Source organism: Lemur catta, chromosome 1, assembly GCF_020740605.2.
Source record: "Lemur catta isolate mLemCat1 chromosome 1, mLemCat1.pri, whole genome shotgun sequence".
Taxonomy (NCBI): Eukaryota; Metazoa; Chordata; class Mammalia; order Primates; family Lemuridae; genus Lemur; species Lemur catta.
The window spans coordinates 138,730,847-138,752,900 of NC_059128.1; the positions used below are offsets into that span (position 1 = coordinate 138,730,847).

Here is a 22,054-nt window from a genome sequence, read left to right on the forward strand (position 1 = left end):
TACAACCTAGTTTAAGATTCTTACATAAAGTTTTAACAGTTTATTTTCAGACAGAATTTTAGTGTGATACATAGTGCCTGTTATATTTCATGAGCTCTTCATGTGTGAATCAACGTGAAGTACCTGGTCATTCAAGGAGGTCAAGGTAAAGCTGAGGGGGAGAAGAGTGAACTTGTAGTAGAGAGAATTTGGGATTTGGACTTTGAAACTCTACTTGCCTAGCCTGACCCTACCACCTCTGGCATTTAAGCATGGCCTCAGATGCCTCATTGCCACTTCCTTCACATTTTAATTTTAATTCACATTTTAATTTTAAGAATTAAATGAAAGCCAGCCATAATGACTCATTTCTATAAACCCAGCGCTTTGGGGAGGCCAAGGCAAGAAGATTGTTTGAGGCCAGGAGTTTGAAAACAGCCTGGGCAACATAGCGAGACCCCATCTCTACCAAAAAAAATTTTTTATGAAAATTAGCTGGGCGTGGTGGCACACGACTATAGTCCCAGCTACTCAGGAGGCTGAGGCAGGAGGATCTATTGAGCCCAGGAGGTTGAGGCTGCTGTGAGCTATGATTACACCACTGCACTTAAGCCCCAGCAACAGAGTGAGACCTTGTCTCAGGAAAAAAAAAAAAAAAAAAGAAAGAATGCATCTGGAAGGCTTTTGAAATTTTAGGGTGTTATACATCTGTCTGCTCACATCATTTGTTAAGTTCCTTTCTCATGGGCTTTTCTGCCCTTAGTTGAATTATTCCTGGCTTATTTCCTCGACAGAGATTCTGAGCTCCTTTGCTAAGAAAAGATATATAGGTTATTTTTGCCCTTTGGGATTTGTGTATATACTGCCCTCAATGAAGTGAGGTTTGTGAATACATCATGATTACGCACACTAGTTTAGACCAGACGGTTTCAAACTGCAGCCAGGGAAAAGCAATGTAGTGATACCCTATAAATGCAACTCCAGCTGGGGGGAGACTTGACAATGTAGACTGATGTTAGTGGCCCTGCCTTCAGTTCTAGGATGCTGTCCTGGATAAACATGATACACGTTCTCAGAGCTCCACTCTCGGGGGCTTGTGATGGCCAGCAAGCCGTCTGGGGTCCCAGACCACACAGCGGGCCGTGCAAACGTGACAGTTCTGAGAAGATGGAAATGCGATGGGGTGAGAGACATTCCAGGCCAGTGCACTCATCAGCGAGGTCTATATTTGGACGCGCGTTCAACTATTTGGTCAAATAAGGAAGAATGCGGTGGTTTGACATTTGTCAAATTTCACGTTCCCTTTCCCAGGAGGGGCGTGCGAGTTGGAGATGATACAATACACACATCCCCAAGTCCCCGTCCCTTGTCGCTCCATTCCTGAAAGCACCTCAGGATTTTGCATCCTGGTTTCTCAACCACGATTGAGTCATAAATCCCAGGCAGGGCTGTGGGTCCCCGTGGAGAGAAACTACAGCGCAGAAGAGGGAAGAATCTATTCTGGGAAAGAGCCATTGCCACTTTTTGGTGTCTCACCATTACTTTCTGTACGTGTTAAGTTCTGCAGGACCCAGGCACGCTGCAAGGACACTGATTGTAACCAAATACGTGATCGTTAGTTCCTGACAGTGTCTGTGTCTTGGCTCAAGGAACCTGCCCCGCCTGCAGGAACCTGCTCGTTCTTTCCTGTTCCGAGTCAGGTGTGGCCTCCGGTTCTTGCCAATTTGCCCGCAGAACCCCCGATTGCCCCTGAAAGACACGTCAGCTCCCTAATGTGGAATCCGGATATGCAAATCGACTTAAAGATTAAAAAAATGAAAATCTACACCTCTTAATTTACTCTGTAGAGAGCGTTCTCAAAGAAATGTGAATCAACAGACATTGTTTCCTATCATCGACAGAAAAAAGTGCTGACAACGTAACTTTACAGATAATGAGATCTTTGGGGAAGTTTTCATCTTTTAAACTTTCCAGGAGCTAAACAGAAACTCTGGGGCTTCCTCCTACCCACTCCCCAAAACTTTAATGATCATATTATCTGTCTTTTCTTGATGGCTTTCATCTGCACTATAAATATATAAGGAGAACTAGATATTTGAGGGTGTTTCAGCTGCTGTAACTCTTTGTAGGAGTAGTTAGAACATATAATTTGAATCACAATGCATATTTAATTGAGGGTGGATATTTATAACTCGAAAAGATATCCTTACATTGTGCGTGTGTTTGCCTTACCTTATAAGCATTTACAACCTGGATGCCAATTTAAGTATTAGAAAGGCAGATGGTGGCGGGAATTATTAGGATTAGCTTTGTTGCCAAATACTCCCTATTCTTTGTCCTCCAAGCAAAAGGTGTGTAGTAAAATTGCTTCTACCTTTTACTTTTTCTTCCTTCAATGCCCTTTTAAATGATTGTGTTTTTGTGACTTAGGTCTCATTAGCTTTCTTACAGGGACTGCCTTCATGGCAGTACCTCTTACTAAATTGTTCTGATGCTTTAAGAGAAGGAAAACCATGGTAACCAGATGTAGGGTATGATTATTTGCCTCTGACCTGGCAAAGTGTTGGGTTTAACAAAAGAAGCTTAATAGAAATGTTCAAATTGACCCTTCTCATCACTTGGGCTGCTCAGAGCTCAATCAATCTCTCATTATTATCAGAGTTATTCGAGCAAAGGCAGCAGTGATAGAATTTTTCATAATCACTTCTTGAGCCAAATGTAATTTGCAATTTGTAGTATTGTATTTTGAAACAATAATGCATTAAAATGAACAGAGCAAGAATTAGGAGTATCATAGTTAAGAAAGGATACAGAGAAGTAGTTGTGTGAGAGGCACTCAAAATCATTTTAAGTGGACGTGGCTGATTTCAATGCCAAATTAAGCAATTTAGAAAAATCAGAACTGTTTTTACTATGTTTAAGTATATATGTGTGTGTATACATATGTATGTATATGTACACATATGTATACACTTCATAATAAATTCAATTTAAAGGGGAAGCAAAGATAATTTGCATATTATTTGCATTTGGGTATTTGGGGTTATTGGGTTAGTGTGGTTTGATCACCTGTGTGGATATGATTTGAAAATAAATAAGATCTATCAAGCAAAGGTATGTCTTTTACAAAGAGGAAATTTCTTTGCTACAGAAGCTCTGGCATGCTGTCTGTAAGCTGGCTGGTGCCCGGAAGCTTCACCATCATAATTAAGACATGCTCCCACTGATCTTCTCTCATTTTACCAGAATGGTTCTAAGCATAGATTATTAATATTATTTCAGTGATTTATATATTTATCTTATGTTTTGAAGGATTACTGTGTTTGCCTTTTTTCTCCCATAAGTCTTTATGTCTGAATCCCATTTTTTTGTTCATGTTTTAGATCTTTGGAGTTTATGCTGATTCTTGTAAACTTGAGATGGATTGTGCGCTGGGTTCTCTCCCCACCCCCGTTTTCAATTGCTCAATTATTGTTTTACTATTTCCTTGTTTCCTGTCCTTCTAGGATTTCACAAGTGTCAGATTACTAGGCATATCAATGCATCCTTGATTAGCTAACCCAGGCTATGCCAGGGGTAGAAGTGCACTTATAAAGACATTTAATGGGGGGCCCAAAAAAGGTATGTTATCCCTTAAGAGTACATTGCACATCTAAAGGCTGTTCTAGTTTGGTTAAGTAGAAGCTATTTTTTCTGTTAAAAAAAAAAAAAAGTTACTTCTTTTTCCTTGGATGCCAAGCAACACAAATTTAGTTTATTAGATCTAATCAGACTGGCTCTGATGAAAACTGTACACAATCAAATAATGATTCTCAAGTTTGTGAATTTCCTTTTAAAGAGAAGAACCTCTGCTAAACCCATCTTACAAAAGCCCTATCAAGTTGTCATGTACCCTTTGCTAAGGCTCCCCTCTCATCATTGTTGATTACCAAGATGCTTTTTTGCCTAAAGAGGAGCTTTCTGCTTTTCATAATCAGCTGCCTCTTCCCTGATTTCATCCTGCATTGCCACAGTCTACTGCTGAGCAAATCAGTACGCTTTCAGGGTAGCGATTTCTTAAAATGTCGCTAAAGTATGTAAGATCCTGTACAGGAAGGACATATTAGGAGTGACGTATTTATTTTTTCTTTCTTTCTTTCTTTTTTTTTTTAATTTGTAAAATGGAGGCCTGGGTACAAAAAGATATGGCCAGAAAGCATGAACACATCATTACAAAAGATAAATGCATGCAGTGAATTCCTTGTTCTGTTACCCTCTGAATGGGTTTGAGCAGTTTGACATGTTTCTGCTGTTGCCTGGCAGTATTTGCATATGCCAATACAGACAATTTTGACATTTGGAGTGTCACTGCATTTAGAAATGTTGGCAGTGTCCTACGAATGGGTACGTGGCAGTTTTTATGATCCTTTTCAGTGGTTAGGGGCAGATCTGGCCCTTGCCTTTGACTTCCTGGCCTTCACAGATAAGTTCCAGTCAGAAACAGTGTCCCCTGGACCTAAATGCAAATACAAGATCTATGTCATTGATTTAAACAAAGATTTCTTAACCAGCTGCTCTCAGTATAAAAGCGCATAGTGACCATCTTCGGTTCCTAAAGCTTTTGAGGTGTCTGGGTGTGGTGACAGGCATCTTGGGTCTAGATTCTGGCTTTGCTACTTCCTTGCTTTCTGCACTGACAGATCATTAACTCAGCCTGTGCTTCCTGAGGCTGCTTCTAACATGAGGATGATGACATCAACCTCACATGCTGGCTGTGGGAATCGGTGAGATAACGTTCATAACAAGAATTCAATGAATTCTAGTTAAATGTAATTAATCAAAAGAGCATTCAACGAGTGTTCAATTATAGGTCTCACTTAGGAATTACACAAAGCAAACTTCATCGGTCTTGGAATTTTTCCTCCTCTTAGGAGTATCCAAGTTTAGACCCACTGAGATACCTTAAACTACCTATGAGATGACCTGAGCTCTAGTCCTGGCTTCGGTGAGACTTTGTGCAGCCCCTCATACCTCCTGGGTGTCAGTTTCCTTGTCTGTCCAATGAAGACATTTGGTCTAAGAGAATAATCTCTAATCTTTGATTTTCGTGAACATGTATCTTCAGTACATATGGACAGGAGTGCAATAGAACAGTTGACAAAGGTATATGGCTAGATTTTTTTCCTTTAGATAAAATCTAGGGCAGTCACCTATTAGAGCTTTAAGCAAAAATAAGTTTAGAATTGTGTTAGAGACCAGGATGGTGAGTTGAAGACAGTTGAACATACACCAAGAATGTGGGAAAAGTACCAGCATCAATTGGAAAACAAGAAGTTTTCTAGAGAAACTTGGATGAAAAACCATTTAGGAAAAGTATGACTCGAAGGACTCCAGAGTAATGATGTTAAAAGCTCATGGTTTTGCTTTGATTTGAGTGAAGAGTGTGTTCCTGAGCCTTGCAGAGAACTGAATTGGAACACAGTACAGGGTATACGATTTGCATTTCAGGACCTTGAGCCTGGCTCATTGGGTGGCTGGTATCCCTCAAGGACCTTTAAGACAGGTGATGCAATGGCTACTTGTGTCTTTCAGAATCTTCTGGAAGGTTCCAGAAAGAGAAAAGTTCCTGAAGAAAAGGATAGAGTATATCATGTAATAGTGCAAATATGTAGAAATAAGGGCAAAATGCAGGCAGAATATTGAATTAGATGACTACACTGAACAGACCAGGAGTCAGGTGCTGGGGGAGAATGTTGGCTTCTGGAAGCTGACACTGAATTCATATTTGATCCAATTGAATTCTTTTCCCCAGCCAAGCAGTATTGCTTAACGTGCACATTTCTTAGGGTAAATAGTCAGACAAGTATTGTAGCAAAGTTCTCCTTAGACACAGAGACCTTGGTAATTAGCAGTGAGAAATACCAGATTTCTAGGTGACATTTCAGTGGGGGTTTTTTTTTTTTAAGAAAATCTTATACAATATTCCTCCAAGCTTACAAGATAATTGGTTCTGAATATTCTGTTCATCTATTTTTAAAAATGGCAGATTTTTTAAGACTTCCTTTTTACTGTATCATGTTGTAAAATACGATATTACGAAAAACCCTTTCATTAGAAAACCAATTATATTTTTATTTTATTTATAGCAGGATGCTGTGTGTTACCATTCAGCATAATTTTTTTCTGAAGACCTCTAATTTTAGTAGCACTAGAAATATTACATTTTAAATGGTAAAATAGTTCAGCAGTATTTGTACCGCAGCGAGAATTACATTGCTTTGCTAAAAACCTAACTGATGGTTTTAATAGCAAGGAAACTCTTAACAGTAGTTAATTTTTAATGACAGTTACTTCTATATGGAAACAAGAGAATTTGTTGCAATCCTTTGTTGTTTTGTTTGCTTTTTGCTTTCTCCATTTGTCAAGAAGTGCACGTTTTGCCCATCATTCTTGACTGTAATGATATATACGGCCAATCTGGCAGACGGCAATGATCTCATCTGTAACGCGTCATAGTAAAACCCATTTAGCAGATTACTTTGAGATTACTTTAGCTGAATGAAAACATTGCTATATCCTTTTTGAAGAAAACCATATGTTTCAGAAATGTTACAATCAATTCTACTCTGAATGAGACAGGGCTCAACACTGTATCTTTCTGTGAATGCCAACTCCGGTAGTGTTGGCATTTTTCTCGTTGCATGTTCTCTTCCAATGCAGCATTACCTCTATAATTTTTTTTGCTTCTCTATTTTTAAGCTATTTCCTTTTATTCCTCCATTTAAAAAAAAAAGATTATTTTCCTATGCTAATATGTCCAGAGATATGACTAGCAAATTCTTCCTGAAATGCCAGGGTAGGTGGCCACTTAGCTTTAACCTCACACCTACCGGGTGGTGGAGTTTTCTCTTTCAATGTTGTGTGAGTGAATTGGGACAGTTTGCAAAACTCTGATTCTATGCTGAGAATGGACATGCTTCCTGGATAGACCATTAGCACAGTATTTCTTCAGCTGTGCCGTTTCTTGGAAAGTGACCCATCTGATACTCATTCATGGCTTTTGAAAGATAACATAAAAAGAATGGATATCTTCCAAGTTTTTAAGCATCTGTCTGTTAAATGATTGTCTTCATAAGTTGATTACCAATTTCAATTGTGAACCTGACTTTGAGACCGTATGGATAGCTGAAATTTTTCAATGGGATTCCCCTCTCCCAATCTTTTCAGGAAGAATTAAGCAACTGTAAATGAAGAAGAACACTAGAATATATTAGCAAACAGGGTAAATATGGGCATAGACTTTTTTTCTTTTTTACATTTTAGAATGGTTGGTGCATTTTTTTCACTTACTGTCTTTATTTCATTCTGTCAAACAATTACAACTATGAGGGATCCATTTTTGCCTCAATTATAAAGTAATATACTGTGATTTTGTGGTATGCCTTAAAGAAATCTCATACTTTATTAACTAAAGCAAGTATTAAAAGAACTGTCCAAAGACTAACCCATAGATATTTCATCAGTGGTTTCTTTATTTTTTTTTTTATTTCAGAATATTATGGGGTACAGATGTTTTGGTTACATGGGTGGCTTTTGTACTGCTTGAGTCAAAGTTACAAGTGTGCCCCTCTCCCAGACATTTAATACATTGTACCCATTAGCTATGATTTCACCCTTCCCCTCCTTCCCCTGCCACCCACATGATTTCTGTTGAGTTTTACTTCCATCTTTCTTTTTTCTTTTGTGCAGTTGCAATGATCTTCCAATTTACAAATGATATAAAATTTTAATAGATTTGCTTTACAGAGTTAATTTACAGCCACTTTCGATTGATATCTAGCAGTATACATAATTCTTAAAGGAATCATGGTGGTGGTATTTTAACTTTTTTCTGTTTTAACATTTTAAGAATGCTTTCCCTTACTTATAAACTCCTTTGCAAACATAGTGTTACTTTAATTAATATATAAGATAGTCTCACATACACTTAATTCACGTGTAGACAAGTGTTTGAAATTGGATTTGTATTAATAAAAAAAAAAAAAAAGGAAAAAAAAAAAGACCTGTAGTATCAACCAGACCATTCAGTGAAATGATTTTTTTCTGTTTCATGTCAGCTTTGGGCCCACTCCTTTCCTTTTCTCTTTTTTGATATGAAATTGTCACCATATGCCACATTTCTGGTTCCTCCTCAGAAAGAAATATACTTTATGTATTTATGAATGCTTAGTTGTATAACTAGCTATAAAAGATTTTTTTGGAAACATCTGGTGACCAAACCACTACAGATGAATCTTCCTCGAGGATATAGAGGACATGTATTCCAGGCAACATGGCCTTTTATAGAGAAAAATAACAGCAGGGGAGAGTATTGATACCAAATTTGAGGTTTCTGAGATATTTTAGATGCCAGAATAGAATAATGTTAGTGTTTCTTAAAGAGCCTTGAGTTCAGCACCCATCTGTAGACGTTTGTGTGGGCTGTTTTGGAATCATGCGTCTGGTCCTTATGTTTGTTTTTGATCAGATATAGATTTTCAAGTCAAAGATGCCACATTTGGTAATTGCTTTACATCGGATTTAGGAGAGTATTTGATGCGAATGCCTTAAACTGCTCGATTTATTATGCACAAAGTATTATGGCAGTGTAAACGATGCTTTGTACTTTAAACCTTGAAAACATGGCCTTGTTTGTCAGTTTTTAAACTATGATGAATGTTTCCATACTGTGAAAATAAAGAGCAATAGTTGTTTATGGAAAGATTATTAAATAGATGAGCGTGGATTATCATTCTTGAGTCCTAAGAAAAAGCCGCTGCAACGCAGATCTCTCTTCCTCTAGTGTTTGAAGTGTACTCAGCACCTGGTCCTACCAAGGTATTGCTTGTTTAATAAGGAAAAACTGCAAGCCATGTTGTTTCATTTTATTTTTGTTTTGCCAAAATGAACATGGGTATTGAGGCCATTTTCCAAAAGAGTTTTCTCTGGAAAGTTTTAAGGAAAAATGAATAAAATAATCTGATTAAAAACATGAATCCTGACCCAAACTACTGACCACAGGAGACCTTTGGCCCATGTTTTAAAGACGCTCACGTGCATTTATTTCACTGACAACATGTCACTTATACCACAAGCGAGAGAAAACTCATTGTGTATATATTGACAAGTTAGAATTTTTTGTTATCTACAGGTTTGGCAAACATCGAAAAGATGACAAGATTGAGAAAACGGGTAAAATAAAAATACACGACACGCTGACATCAGAAGAGGAGAGGATACGAATGAAGCAGGAACAGGAGAGGTAGACTTCAGTTATTTATTACACCTCATTAGAAAGAGGTTCCTTTTATTCATTCTGCTTTTTTTTTTAACATAACGATTTTGCGTTTAATTACTTTTTATATTTTCTGTGTCAATCCAAATACTGATGGTTGTAGATGAACATAATGAAAAAACCAATTAAAAAACCCTTATTTATTTGAAGCATCAAAGTGGATTTTAATGGTTTTAGTTAAGATATTTTGCATAGGAGAAAATGCAGCATACTAGATAAATAAATATTAATGCTGAATTTACCCTTATTTATTACATCACAGAAAATATTTCAATCCTGTCTCATTCCTCTATGAGTATGCAGTGTATTATAATAGTTTAAAAATATTCATCTGGAAATAAAACTCTTTGAAATTTTATATCTCATTTTAAATATCTCGATTTATAGTGAGAACACAGGAGGCTGTTAGTTTTTCACTGTGTTGTTTTTCTCGCAAACCCAGCCCATTTCTTGATTCTCTTTCTATTTCACTATCACATTTTGTGACGTTTACCACTTAAGTTTTATTGCATGTTTTCCAGAAAGATTGTTATCTATTGTTGAATCATTCTGTGTTGAGAACCCAAAGACCAATGGCAGGAATGAAAAGAGTTACTTTGAGCAGACACTTGAAAACCATTTTTAGAAGTGATTAGAACTTTTTGCATTATGATTCCAGGGGATGAGAAGGCCATCCCACACTTTGGTTATTAGGGTTTACAAACGCACAGTGAGCTATTCTATATCATCACATTTCGTTTTCCAATTGGCCACAGCAAGAGGTACCATACCTGTTTTACTTTGATAATCTGAGATTTTAAGTGAGTTTCTGGTACTTTGATCAAAGTTATAAAACTAAAAATTGTCCATAGCTAGGACGATAGCCCAGCATCTTTGAGATTAAGTCCAGTGTTCTTACCATAATTCTAGAGTCAGTATATATTCTGTCTTAGTGAATGAAAAAACTAAAAATAGTATCCTTAAAACAGTTTTCTTCTAATGAAATCAATAGCAGGGCATGGCGGCTTGTGCCTGTGGTCCCAGCTAATCAGCAGGCTGAGGTGGGAGGATCTCTGGAGCCCAGGAGTTCAAGACCAGCCTGGGCAATATAGTGAGACCCAGTCTCAAAAAAAAAAAAAAAAAAATAGAGATTAGTGTTTGAATATTTTTCCATTCATCTAATACCTTTGAGGTTTTTCTTTGAGTAGAATGGTTACTCTAATTTTCTGTTTGTAGCTTTCCAGGGTACAAAATATGTAAGTGGGAAAAATATAGATTTTTAATATCTGATTCAAGTCTGTATTTATTCTGCTGGTTCTTCCCTAATTTTTATTAAAAAAAAAAATCATCCTACCTTACTTTGTAGGAAGGACTCTTTCTAATCCTCACCAAATTTGGGATCCCCAAACGTACTAATAAACTCACTATTTTTAGGTCAGTGTGCAATGTTCCTTAATGTGCATAATATGGCGTTTTAATTAAGTTCAGAAGTATAATCTTGTATCCTAAAAGAGTTTCTTGAAAGTCCCTAAAGGAAGAGAATATACCAGGTAAATGTATGAACTCTGATTTATCCACAGGCAAGTACGTAATTTAGTTAGCAATCTGAGTGATAGAAACATTCTACTTCTCTCATATCTTGGTACCTGCCAAATGGGATAGCGTCATTCATTCTGTGCCGTTTTTCGTATTCTAAATATTCCTGCTTTGCAGTTTAGGGTAGCTGCTGTGCTTCAGTACAGAATTCCATCCACATTTTCCAAAATACTTTCATAATGCATAGTCAAATATTTCCAGCCAAACAGTGATTTTTACATAATGGTTGCACTTGTGTTGTTAATTTGCCTAAGGCACAGTTCACTTCTCAGTTTTGCTTTTAATTTCCAGCTTTGTACCTCTCGTGATGCAATACTTCTGGGAACTAGGTTGGTCACAATGAATTTACAATGTACAGGAGGCCTAGAATAAAAACCTTTTAGGGTCAAGGAACAAGTGAACAGTCCATTAAAAAAATCAATTAGGCTCATAATTTAAGCAAATTATTATACTTTGTATTTCAATAACAATTTTTTTACCAAGTATGTTTTATTTAAACTCATGGATTTTGTAATAGAACAAGTGAATGCTTGAGAGTTAGTGAACTCCATAAGTGGAGTGTGTTTGTTACTTGTTATTTTGATGGGGCAAGCCTTCTTTTGTATGTTCCCCTTTCTATTGTGTCGCTGGTGTTGACAATGCTCCTTTTGAGGATGGAAACTGCAACTTCTTTGGGAAGAATTTGACCGAAAGAATAAATAAAACAAACCACTGCTTATATTCTCCTAACAGCCTTCCCTCACTGCTGACCCACAGGGAAGTATGTCCTAGAACATTATTTATCACTGTAGCTATTTGAGTTCCAAAAATTATTTTGGCTGATTCCATATAAAAATAGAAAACCTGACATTCCTTAGTTATGAGTTATGACATAGCCACAAACCCAATTTTTTTTTTTTTTTGGCCCATGCACATCGGCGAAGCCTGACTATTACTCAAGATATAAATATTGAAGTATTAAAAGGGCAATGAATATAATTTAAAATGTTTTTCTTACAATGTTAAGATCTACTTAGATGGTGAAAGTAGATTAGATTCTTCAGAGCATGGGTCTAAGATTAAATTTGACCGCATGACCGCATTCTTGCCAACTTCCATCCCTTTCCTCGCTGTCCACACTGGGAGATTGGGTCCTGAGTAGGTGCTGTTCCCATGGGAGAAATGGACGAGGAAGATCACAGTGTGGATCCGTCCTCTGCCCTGCCACAAACTTGAGCCTGCATGACTCCAATCTTCTTGGGAAGCCAGGGGGTCTGGGGATGATGAACTTCACTGGTCCTGACATGGTATTTTTGACTTCTCATTTTGAGCTCTGAACCCAGGTACCCTAACCCTTCAGAGATGCTGTTGGCTGTATCCAGGATAAGCTGGGAAGGTAAACAAAGGTGTGAATTCAGTGCTTACTGCCACTTACTGGCTGGTCTTTTGGACATGCCTGGGGACAGCACCCTACTGGCTTATTTCCACCACAAACTCAAAGTAAAACATGTTCAATTCAGTGATCTATGTAACTTCAGGCCCACTTGGCTTCCATCATGAAGCATGGGGATAGATTTCTCTGTTGACCATCAAAAGTAACGTTTTAACTTCCTATTGCGTTTTTGCTCCAGTGATACCTCCATGTATGTTAAAATGGTTGGATATGAACATGGTGGCACAGGGTTTCCCAAACAGCATTCAGCGGCAGAGAAAGGGTTCCGTGTACAAACAGGTTTGAGAAATACTTGTTTAAACCAATTTATGCATGTATTAATATCTCCATTGCATTATTTATCGAAACTGTAAATTAATGTACATTGTGGGTCACCAAGATAAGAAGAAAGAATCATCATTCTCCTAACCTATTTATTCACAAAACAGCCTCCCAATCCCTCACTTTTTGCTTTTCATGGAATACTAACATCTCTCAACATTGAGAGAGACTGGGGAAATACTGATGATAAGTAAAGACCTCTGGCTCCTGGGTCACCTGTATCCAGCTCACTCATCCAACTGGATGTGGAAATCAGAGCTGATTGTTTTACAGAACTATGAGCAAGTTTCAAGTCTCTGTTGGAACCTGCCTCTACATATTTTTTGTGCTTATGAAAATCTTACAACTGCTCTTTCTTTTTCAGTTTTCTCTTTCCCACCTGTTAAAAGCATATACCTTTTTAAGCTCTGATTCTAAGTTTATTCTAATATTAAAACTACAGAAAATTTGGGAGAAAAAAAAATCCATAAAGTTAAAATCAGAAAACAAAAATGTATCTGTGTTAATACCACCATGAACATCCTGGCCTGTGCTATTCTAACCTTTTTTTTTTTTTTCTTATAAAATTTCCACATATGCATACTTTTTAAAAAGTTGGCATGTATTCTCATTTTTATTTTTGTTGCATTCTTATGTATTCTTAGGAAATCATGTTAAATGTTTTCTGGGACCAGGGCAGGCTGTATGAACAGAGGATGCATGGGAAGGAAGGAGACAAAGAAGGAAAGACAGTCTGAAAGATGAAATATTAGCTGTGATATCTGGCCAGATTCCCCAACTCTCAAATATTTACCTCATATGCTATTCATTCTGTTAAATGAGATTTATAATGTTAACTGGCTTGTATTTTGTAGTTGCTCAGCAAATGAAAGCCTATGCAATATTATTATCTATATCTACATACGAAGTTGTGCTTGGAAATATTTCCAAGGGTACTGAATGCTTCCATTGGAGATATGAAAAAGTTAATGAATTTCTTATGAAATCCTCCTCCCAGTATATGAGGAGTATTTATAAATCTGCTAAGGATATATATGATTTGAAACTTCCCATTATTCAATGTTATAAGCACTCTTAAAAATCTTATTTGTTCAATACTAGATCATTGAACTATCTGTTTCCTTATGTGGTACGTTCCCAGTTCTTAGTGTGTCACTTTGCAAGTTTATAGCAACATTTCTACATACAGTTTTCATTCATTGGCCTTCTCTCTCTCTAATTTTTGAGTAATTTTTGGTAAATTTTTTTGTGGTCTCGGTAAGATCCTTTTCAGCAGGTGATATTAATGTATGTTTGTTTTGCTTACAATAGTCTTTGCATTTAGGTCACATATTGTCATTCAAACAAAGGTTGCCCTTTTAAAATTCACTATTTGATGGAAAATATTTTTTTCTGTCCTGTATCAGCGTTTTTTCATAGTTTCTCAAACCTCCTGAATCCCTCCGAAAAGTCAACTCTAAGCAATGAGATAAGTTTCAAGTTTCTCTCTTTCTTTAATTTTTATTGTGCAGGTGAACAAGAATTTTTAAGAATCTGTTAAATTGCTTTGTAGAAGTTCACTGCTTAGATGAACATTTCGGAGAATTAAGCTTAGGGCGCATACCATGCATTTGGAACTGAGTTTATTGACCGAGACTGCAACTGAAGTAGGAAAATGCAGTTTGATTTCTGATGAGCACTATCCTAGATACAGCTGGCATTGGAGCGCCTCTTTGCATTGGAAATAATTGTAGTTGCTTTGATACCCGTGAAAGGCTGAATATTATGTGAGATGTGTGTGTCTGTGTGTGTGTTTTGGTTACTGAAATAATCTAGTGTTTTATTAATCCATATAAAAGAGAAGTTTTTTGTTTCACAATAATATGTTAAATATACAAGATGATAGTATAAAACGCTTTAAAATTATTGTTATAATGATCTTGTTTCCTCTCTCAGGGATCCCTTACCTTTGTTAAATTGCTATGCTAACATTAAAAAATCGATACAATACTAAATAGGCAATTGTCAAAATAGGTGACTGCAGAGCTTTGGGAAGGGAAGAGATTGGTGGGGCTGGAATTAGTAATGACGGCTTCCTGGAGATGGTAGTCTGAGGGCTAGATCTAGTTCCCAAGAAGGTGTACCCTGGAAAAATGCTACACCCACATTCAGTCTCCCTCCCTTTAAGCACAAAGGCTCAAGGAAAGAGGGCTGTTTTTTAACTGCCTGGATTCTTTAAAGATTGTGATTGTATTAGTGGTTAGTAGTATCCCTGTAAATGCTTTGATCTCTTTTCAACTTTTAACAATTTATATTTTAAAACTGATAACATCACATTTTAGCATTAAGGGCTGCAGTTTAACTTGCCCCCTTCACCTATAGTAAGGGACCACTATGTATTTCAACAACTTGCATTCTTTCCTGGAATTGGAACTGTACCCTCAAAACAGTTGTTCTCAACAAAAAAAAATTTTTTTTTGGACCCATTTAAACCATGGAAGTTCTTTCTTCTCAATCAGCTTTGACCCTAACATTACAAACATATTAAAGTCCCACTTAAAGTTGGAACTGTTTTCAGAGTAAGAAATTGAGTGGAATAGCGTCCCTCTTCGGGGAATTCAGCATAGACAGCAAATTGGCAACGTACATACTATTAGGTGGCAGTTGTTACAGTTACCTAACAGGGTAAGCTGAAGGATTTATAGGTTGAGCCACAGTTTTTCTGAAGTCTGCCATCTGCTGAAGTGTTTTGAGGGGCAAATAAAGCAATCAGTCAACTAAAAACTGCTATTAAAACAGACTGTTCCTAATGGGTGCAAAAATATAGTTAGATAGTTAGATACAAAGAACGATACAGCAAAGTGACCGTAGTCAATAATAAATTATGGTATACTTTAAAACAACTAAGAGAATGGAGCTGGAATGTTCCTAACACAAAGAAATGATGAATCTGTGATGTGCTGGATACTCCAATTACCCTGATTTGATTGTTACACATTATATGCTTGTATGAAAGTATCACACGTATCCCATAAATATATGCAACTATTAGGTACCTATAATAATTAAAAATTTAAAAAGTAAAAAGACTGTTCCTTCTAGTTGTCTTGTAGTTTAAATTTCATCCTGCCATAAATACAGGTTTTATTTGATGAATTTCTGTAATATTTAGAGAGGGGAAGTACTGTTGGGTAAAGATCCACAAAATTCTGTTTTCAGAATGAGGCTTCTGGATGGCATTGCAATAAGTTGGGAGTGGAATGTTTCCCAAAAGAGTTGATTGCAAAGTCTGGAACAATGTTTTGAAAATAGTTAACAACTATATAATGTGTAGCGATCTGAAATTTATTAAAAATTTATTTTTCTGTTAAACTAATATTAGTATAGTCTATCTTCTGTAGACGTTAACAGCATTTTTTATTAAAATCATTCAAGGTCAATTTGTATTTCTTGTAGTCTTTTAAAAAAAATGCACCATGGGTGGTTCTGTGTATTGAAACTTCATCATAGCTTTGGAGAGAGAGGTATTTGGTATAATAACTGTGTTATTTAAATACACCATTGATTTTCCATCCTGAGGAATTGGTCATTCAGTTGTCATTCTCATGCCTGGTACCTTTTCTGGGTATCTAAAGACTATAATAGTCATTAAAAAGTTCTTTTCATCTTATTCTACTGCAATTAGTGCTAAAAGCCATTTATTGTAAAAGCAAAAATACTAATGAATAGAAATGTTACAAAAACAGAAGTCTTGTGTGTTTTATCTTCCTCATGCATCATCCATTTTAATTAGAGAAGAGGGTGGTGAACACTGTGACAAGAGTCTGGAATTAAAATCATTAATTGATGTCAAGCTGCAGAGAGACTGTTAGCATGAATTTAGTGACAGCAGGAAAGAAATTAACCTTATTACTTTATTTAGTATATTACATTATTTTGTGTATTGTTTTCTATGCAGGTTCAAGGCAATTTCATTATCATAATGGAAAAGACTTTATTACAAAGAGGAAAGGTGTGAATGTGTATGTTTGAACATAAATGGAAATGATAAATTCTTTATATGCTAACTTTTAAAAAACTTGATAAAAAGTTTTAATTGTTTCCATTTTTTTTTTTTCCAATTTGCAAGGGCAGGGAAAAAGTGCATACTGTTGTCCATCAATGTCAGATGGTGCAGCTGCCTGTGATAATTTAAACCTCAGAATAGTCTTCTTGTTTAGAACTAGGAAGGATTTACTGAAACCGTTAAAGCAATAGACATGTATTTCTTTTGCTGGGTTTTGGACTAATCAGTTACTTCTGTCATTGCCGAGGTCTGGCCCAAGATAAATGGAATGAATAATACTGAACAACAACCTGACTGTTCAGAAAAGCTAATGACTCTTGCATCTTAGAGATAAATTTGTGACCTCAGGGTCACAATAAAAGAATAAAGGGGGTGTCCTTTTATAGCATTGGCCATCTGGAACCATTAAGGGCTCAACTGCAAGATAGTATCCTTTTTTTAAAGTTTCCTTAAGAAACCATGCTATTTTTATTAGGACACCAAAAATGTTTTCTCTCTTGAGCCAAATATTTTTTTTTTTCTGAAATAAGTTTCTCTATGAAGGATAAAAATATGTAATGTGTAAATATAACCTTTTGGCTGTGTTACAAAGTCTATTTTCTCTCTCTGTAATAAGACATTCAAGTATAAAAGAGTACAATAAAATCTGTCATTTGTTAATTTTGCTTGTGAATTGTCCCTAAAATGTAGAAAAACCACAGTGCATTCGTAGTTTTTAAAATCTGCTTTTCAGTGCCATTTTCACAGTTAAAAGTGCACATTAGTTCAGGCTAGTAACCAGACTTGTTAGCTTTTTGCAGCCGTTTGTGGGCCACAGGCATGCTGTAGTTTTATTCTAAGGTCTTCATCATCAGCGTAAGCTGCCGGAGTTGAAAGCAATGGTGCAAACAGCTTTCAGAACTCTGGGGATAAAATACATTGGTGATGACATGATAAACAATAAAAATATAGTTTATTATATTATTGGAGCTGAAAAAAGAAAATCAGTGCTTTTAAAAGGTACTGTAGATGGGGCTGTAATGTTTATTAGGTTCAGTGATTGCTGGCAATTAGTCATAATGTACAAATTTGGGTAAAAGATAGCAATTGAGATCTGGGCTTTATGAATAGAATTTCATGCTGCTGAGAAATCGACTTGTTAGATATTGGACCCCAGTTACAAACATGCAGTTAGATGGAAGAAATAAGCTCCAATATTCAATAGTAGAGTAGGGTGACTATAGTTAGCAACAGTGTATTGTATGTTTCAAAGTATTTTAACTACAAGAGAGGGTTTGGAATGTTATCAGCACATAGAGATAATAAATACTTGAGGTAATGGATACCCCAGATACTCTGGCTTGATCATTACGCATTCTGTGTATCTAATAAATACACGTACCGCATAAAGAAGTAAAATATTTCGCATCAATTAAACTGCAATTACAAAGAACATGGTACACATAAGCATGTATTTGTTATTTACCAAACTCCAAACTGAATTATCTTATTAGAACACTATTAATAAGATGTAAAAGGCATCATCAAATTTCCAAGATGCATTACATTGTGCCTCAAATGTTAATGGAAATCCCAAATTTAAGATATTGAGAATAACAGTTGAGTTTCTTATCAAAAGAAAAAGAAATTGATGCTCCCCCCCCCAGTGAATCTTATTTTCTGTGTAATTTGGAACAAAAGAACATTCACATCCAGGACCCATCAGTAATGTAATAAAACTGGTGTGCACGTAGTTTGGGGAGATGATTTACACTTATGTCTCCCTTGAGAAGAGATTGTTCATATTCTTTTTTTCTGATGTCTTTCTTAAGAGGACTGTACTTTTGACATAAGTTAGCTGAACTATCTTCACTTTGAATGAATTGAGCTTCATATATTATAGGGTTTAGTCATTTATGAATTAATCTAAGTCACTTCCTTTGATTTTCACAGGTTCTCCAAATTCAGAACTTTCAACTTTATGTAATTATATTTATACCTGTTACATTCCTCCAAATTTCTTCAGGTTCCCAAACTTCAGGACTTACGTGAATGCCTGGTCACCCTGTATATTACCCGTGTTTCAGTGATTGTCTGATGGTGACCAAATTTCCTAGTAAAGTGAGCTGTCAGATATGTGCTCATGATTGAGCTTCCAATTAATATCCCATTGAGTTAAAGAAAGAACACATTTTTCTCTTTCTGCTATTTTTTTTTTTTTCTGGCTGAATCCAGAGTCAAAAAAACAGTGTGATGCAAAGAATAGAATTATCCCTCAACTTATATGAATTTCCCACCATGGATATCTAGTATTTAGTGGTAACTGGCTTTTATAATAGCATCCTTGACTGTCGTAATTGCTCTTAAATGGATAAATGGAGTATAGTAGAAAATCTAACATTAGAATTTGAGTTGCTAGTTCTCTTGTGGGTATTCTGTCTGTGGAACTTACTAGAATCTAGGACAATCCTAGATTCTAATTGTTAAAAATTTTCTATCTTTCCAGTATTCTCTTATGAGCTAAGAAAGTCATTGGTTCTCAACTCAGGAAATAAGTTTCCTCCTAGGGAGTTTTTGGGAACATGACAAGCATTTTTGATTGCCCCAGTGGCTGGGGAACCCTACTTGATCACATGTGGCTTGGACCAGTTAGTTGTGCTAGAAGTTGTCCTCCTCGCACAACAAAGAGCCCCTTCTCAAATGTTACTGGACCCTGTTGAGAAACAGTGAGCTAGGTGAGGCAGGGAATTTATGTCTTTCTATTTTATAGCTGGGAAAGAAGAAAAGTTAGAGAAATTTGACCCTCTGAATCCAAAATTTGGAAAACAAGACTGGAATGATAGGCTTAGATGTAAGAAATCAGGGAAGAAAAAATGCAAATTTTTCTTGTAATGCTATGTGACAATTTTTTTAAATTGTCTTCTAAAACTTTATTTGGAAATAATTTTAGAGTCACAGGAAGTTGCAAAGGTAGTACAGAGAGGTGGTGGGTACCTTTCATTTAGTTTCCCCCAATGGTTTCAACTTACATAACTATAGTATGATATCAACACCAGGAAATTGGCATTGGTACAGGTGTGTGTACAGTTCTGTGCCATCTTATCACGTGTGGCTTGAGGTAACCGCTGCAGTCGAGATGCACAACTATTCCATCACAAAGACCTTCCTCCCACCCCTGTACAGCCACAGTAGCTAACGCTGACAACCACTAATGTGTTCACCATCTCTGATGACTTTGTTCATTTTGAGAACGTTATCTAAATGGAATAATAAATTATGTGACCTGTTGAGATCAAAAGGGTAGGGATGGGGTCTCGCTCTTGCTCAGGCTGGTCTCGAACTCCTGAGTTCAAGCAATCCTCCCACCTTGGCCTCCCAGAGTGCTAGAATTATAGGTGTGAGCCACTGCACCTGGCTGAGTTTTTTTTTTTTTTTTGTATATTCTGCATATGAGTCCTTTGTCAGATATGTGCTTTGCAAATATTTTTTTTCTAGTCTGTTGTCTTTTCATCTAGTTTTTAAAATTTTGATAATGTCCATTTTATACAGTTTTTTAATTTTATAGATAGTGCCTTTGGTATCATTTCTAAAAATTCTTCACCAAGCACTAGTTCCTAAACATATACTTCCATTTTTTTCTTTTCAAGCTTTATAGCTTTACAGTTTACATTTAAACCTGTGATCTATTTTGAGTTAATTTTTTTATAAGGTGTAAAGTTCAGGTTTCTTTTTTTTGCCTATAGATATTAAATTGCTCCTGCACCATTGGTTGAAAACCTATTTTATTCCATTGAATTTGTTTTTCACAATTGTGAGCAATCAGTTGGCCATGCTTGTTGGCTATTTCTGGGTTCTTTATTCTGCTCCATTGATCTATGTGTCTATCCTTCCACAAATACCACACAGTGTAGATTACTGGAGCTGTATTATAAATCTCGCATTTTGGGTGCATGCTGTCTGGGGTATGGGCATGCTTGTTGGGTAGTGCAAAGGCAATTTATGTAACTAAAGTGTTTGTACCCCTGTAATACTCTGAAATAAAAAAATAAAATAAAAAAAACCTTGCAATCTGGAAGTCTGATTGCTACTATTTTATTGTTCTTTTTCACAATTGTTTAACTATGCTGTCTTTTGCCTTTCCAAATGAATTTTAAAATAAACTTGTCAATAGCTACAAAAATCTTGCTGGAATTTTTATAGGAATTGCATTAAACCTGTGTATCAATTTGGGGAGAATTGACTTTTAAATCTTTTTTTATTTCTTTTAGCGGTATTTTGTAGTTTTCAGTATATAAGTCCTGTCCATGTTTTGTCAGATTTCCATCTATGTATTTTCATACATATCTATAAGCCGACCTTTATTTGTATCTATGTATTTTGTAGGGATTGTAAATGGCATTGCATTTTTAATTTCAGTGTCAATGTGTTCATTGCAGCCTATGGAAAATACAACAGATTTGTATATGTTGATCTTACATCCTGTGACCTTGCTTTTTAGTGGTGGAAGATTTTTGGAGAGTCTTTGGAATTTTCTATGTAGACCATCATGTCATCTGCAAATAAGAAGGATTTTTTTTCCCCTTCTGGTCTTTATTTCCTTTTCTAGACCTTCCAGCACTGTGTGGAATTACAGTGGTGGGGGCACACCCTTACCTTGATCTTAGAGAAAGCATTCGGTCTGTCTGCATGATGTACGATGGAACCTGTAGGTTTTTGGTTAGGGTCTGTATCAAATGTAGAAAATTCCACCCTATTCCTAATTTTCTGAGGGTTTTTGTCATGACGGGTGTTAAATTTTGTCAAATGCTTTTCTGCCTCAGTTGATATAATCATCTGACTTTTCTTCTCTGGCCTGTTAATATGGTGGATTACAGCATTGATTTTTGAGTCATGCACCAAGCTTGAATTGCTGCAATAAACACTCCTTGGTCTTGGTGTATCATTCCTTCTATATATTGCTAAATTCTATTTCCTAATATTTCATTAAGGATTTTTGCTTTTATATTCATGAGGAATGTTGGCCTATAGTTTTGTTTTATTTTTTGTGCTGTCTTTATCTGGTTTTGGTGTCTTTTCTGGTTTCTCTTGAATATATATTAATATTTATGTGTTTCTGCTAGCAGACGTCTACTTCAAATATTTAAAAAAAAACCTTTGCAATAAAACAATAAACTTGGTCTAAAATATTGATTACTTAAAGATTTCACTGCTTTTAAGTAAACATTTCAATTTCTAAGTACGTAATGGAAATATATTATACATTGGAGAGGACTTTTGTACCAAGTAGCTTAATAAAATCATAGTAAACTAAACATAGCTTCAGTAAAGTGGTCGTTTAAGGTCTGTTTCTTAGTTATAATGCAGGCCAGTTTTGCTTCAGAATTTGATTGGATGCACACTGCCTTGTCCT

General features: G+C 36.1%; 1 protein-coding gene across 15 annotated transcripts in view; it reads left to right on the forward strand.

Annotated features, from left to right (window-relative positions):
- PARD3 (par-3 family cell polarity regulator) overlaps positions 1 to 22,054 on the forward strand; it is a 568,085-nt gene that overhangs the window by 410,445 nt on the left and 135,586 nt on the right. For all 15 annotated transcript variants that reach the window (XM_045535668.1, XM_045535678.1, XM_045535705.1 and 12 more), the window contains one exon: positions 9,149 to 9,259. In XM_045535668.1, coding sequence (XP_045391624.1) covers positions 9,149 to 9,259 — 111 coding nt within the window. The remainder of the gene's footprint in view (positions 1 to 9,148; positions 9,260 to 22,054) is intronic.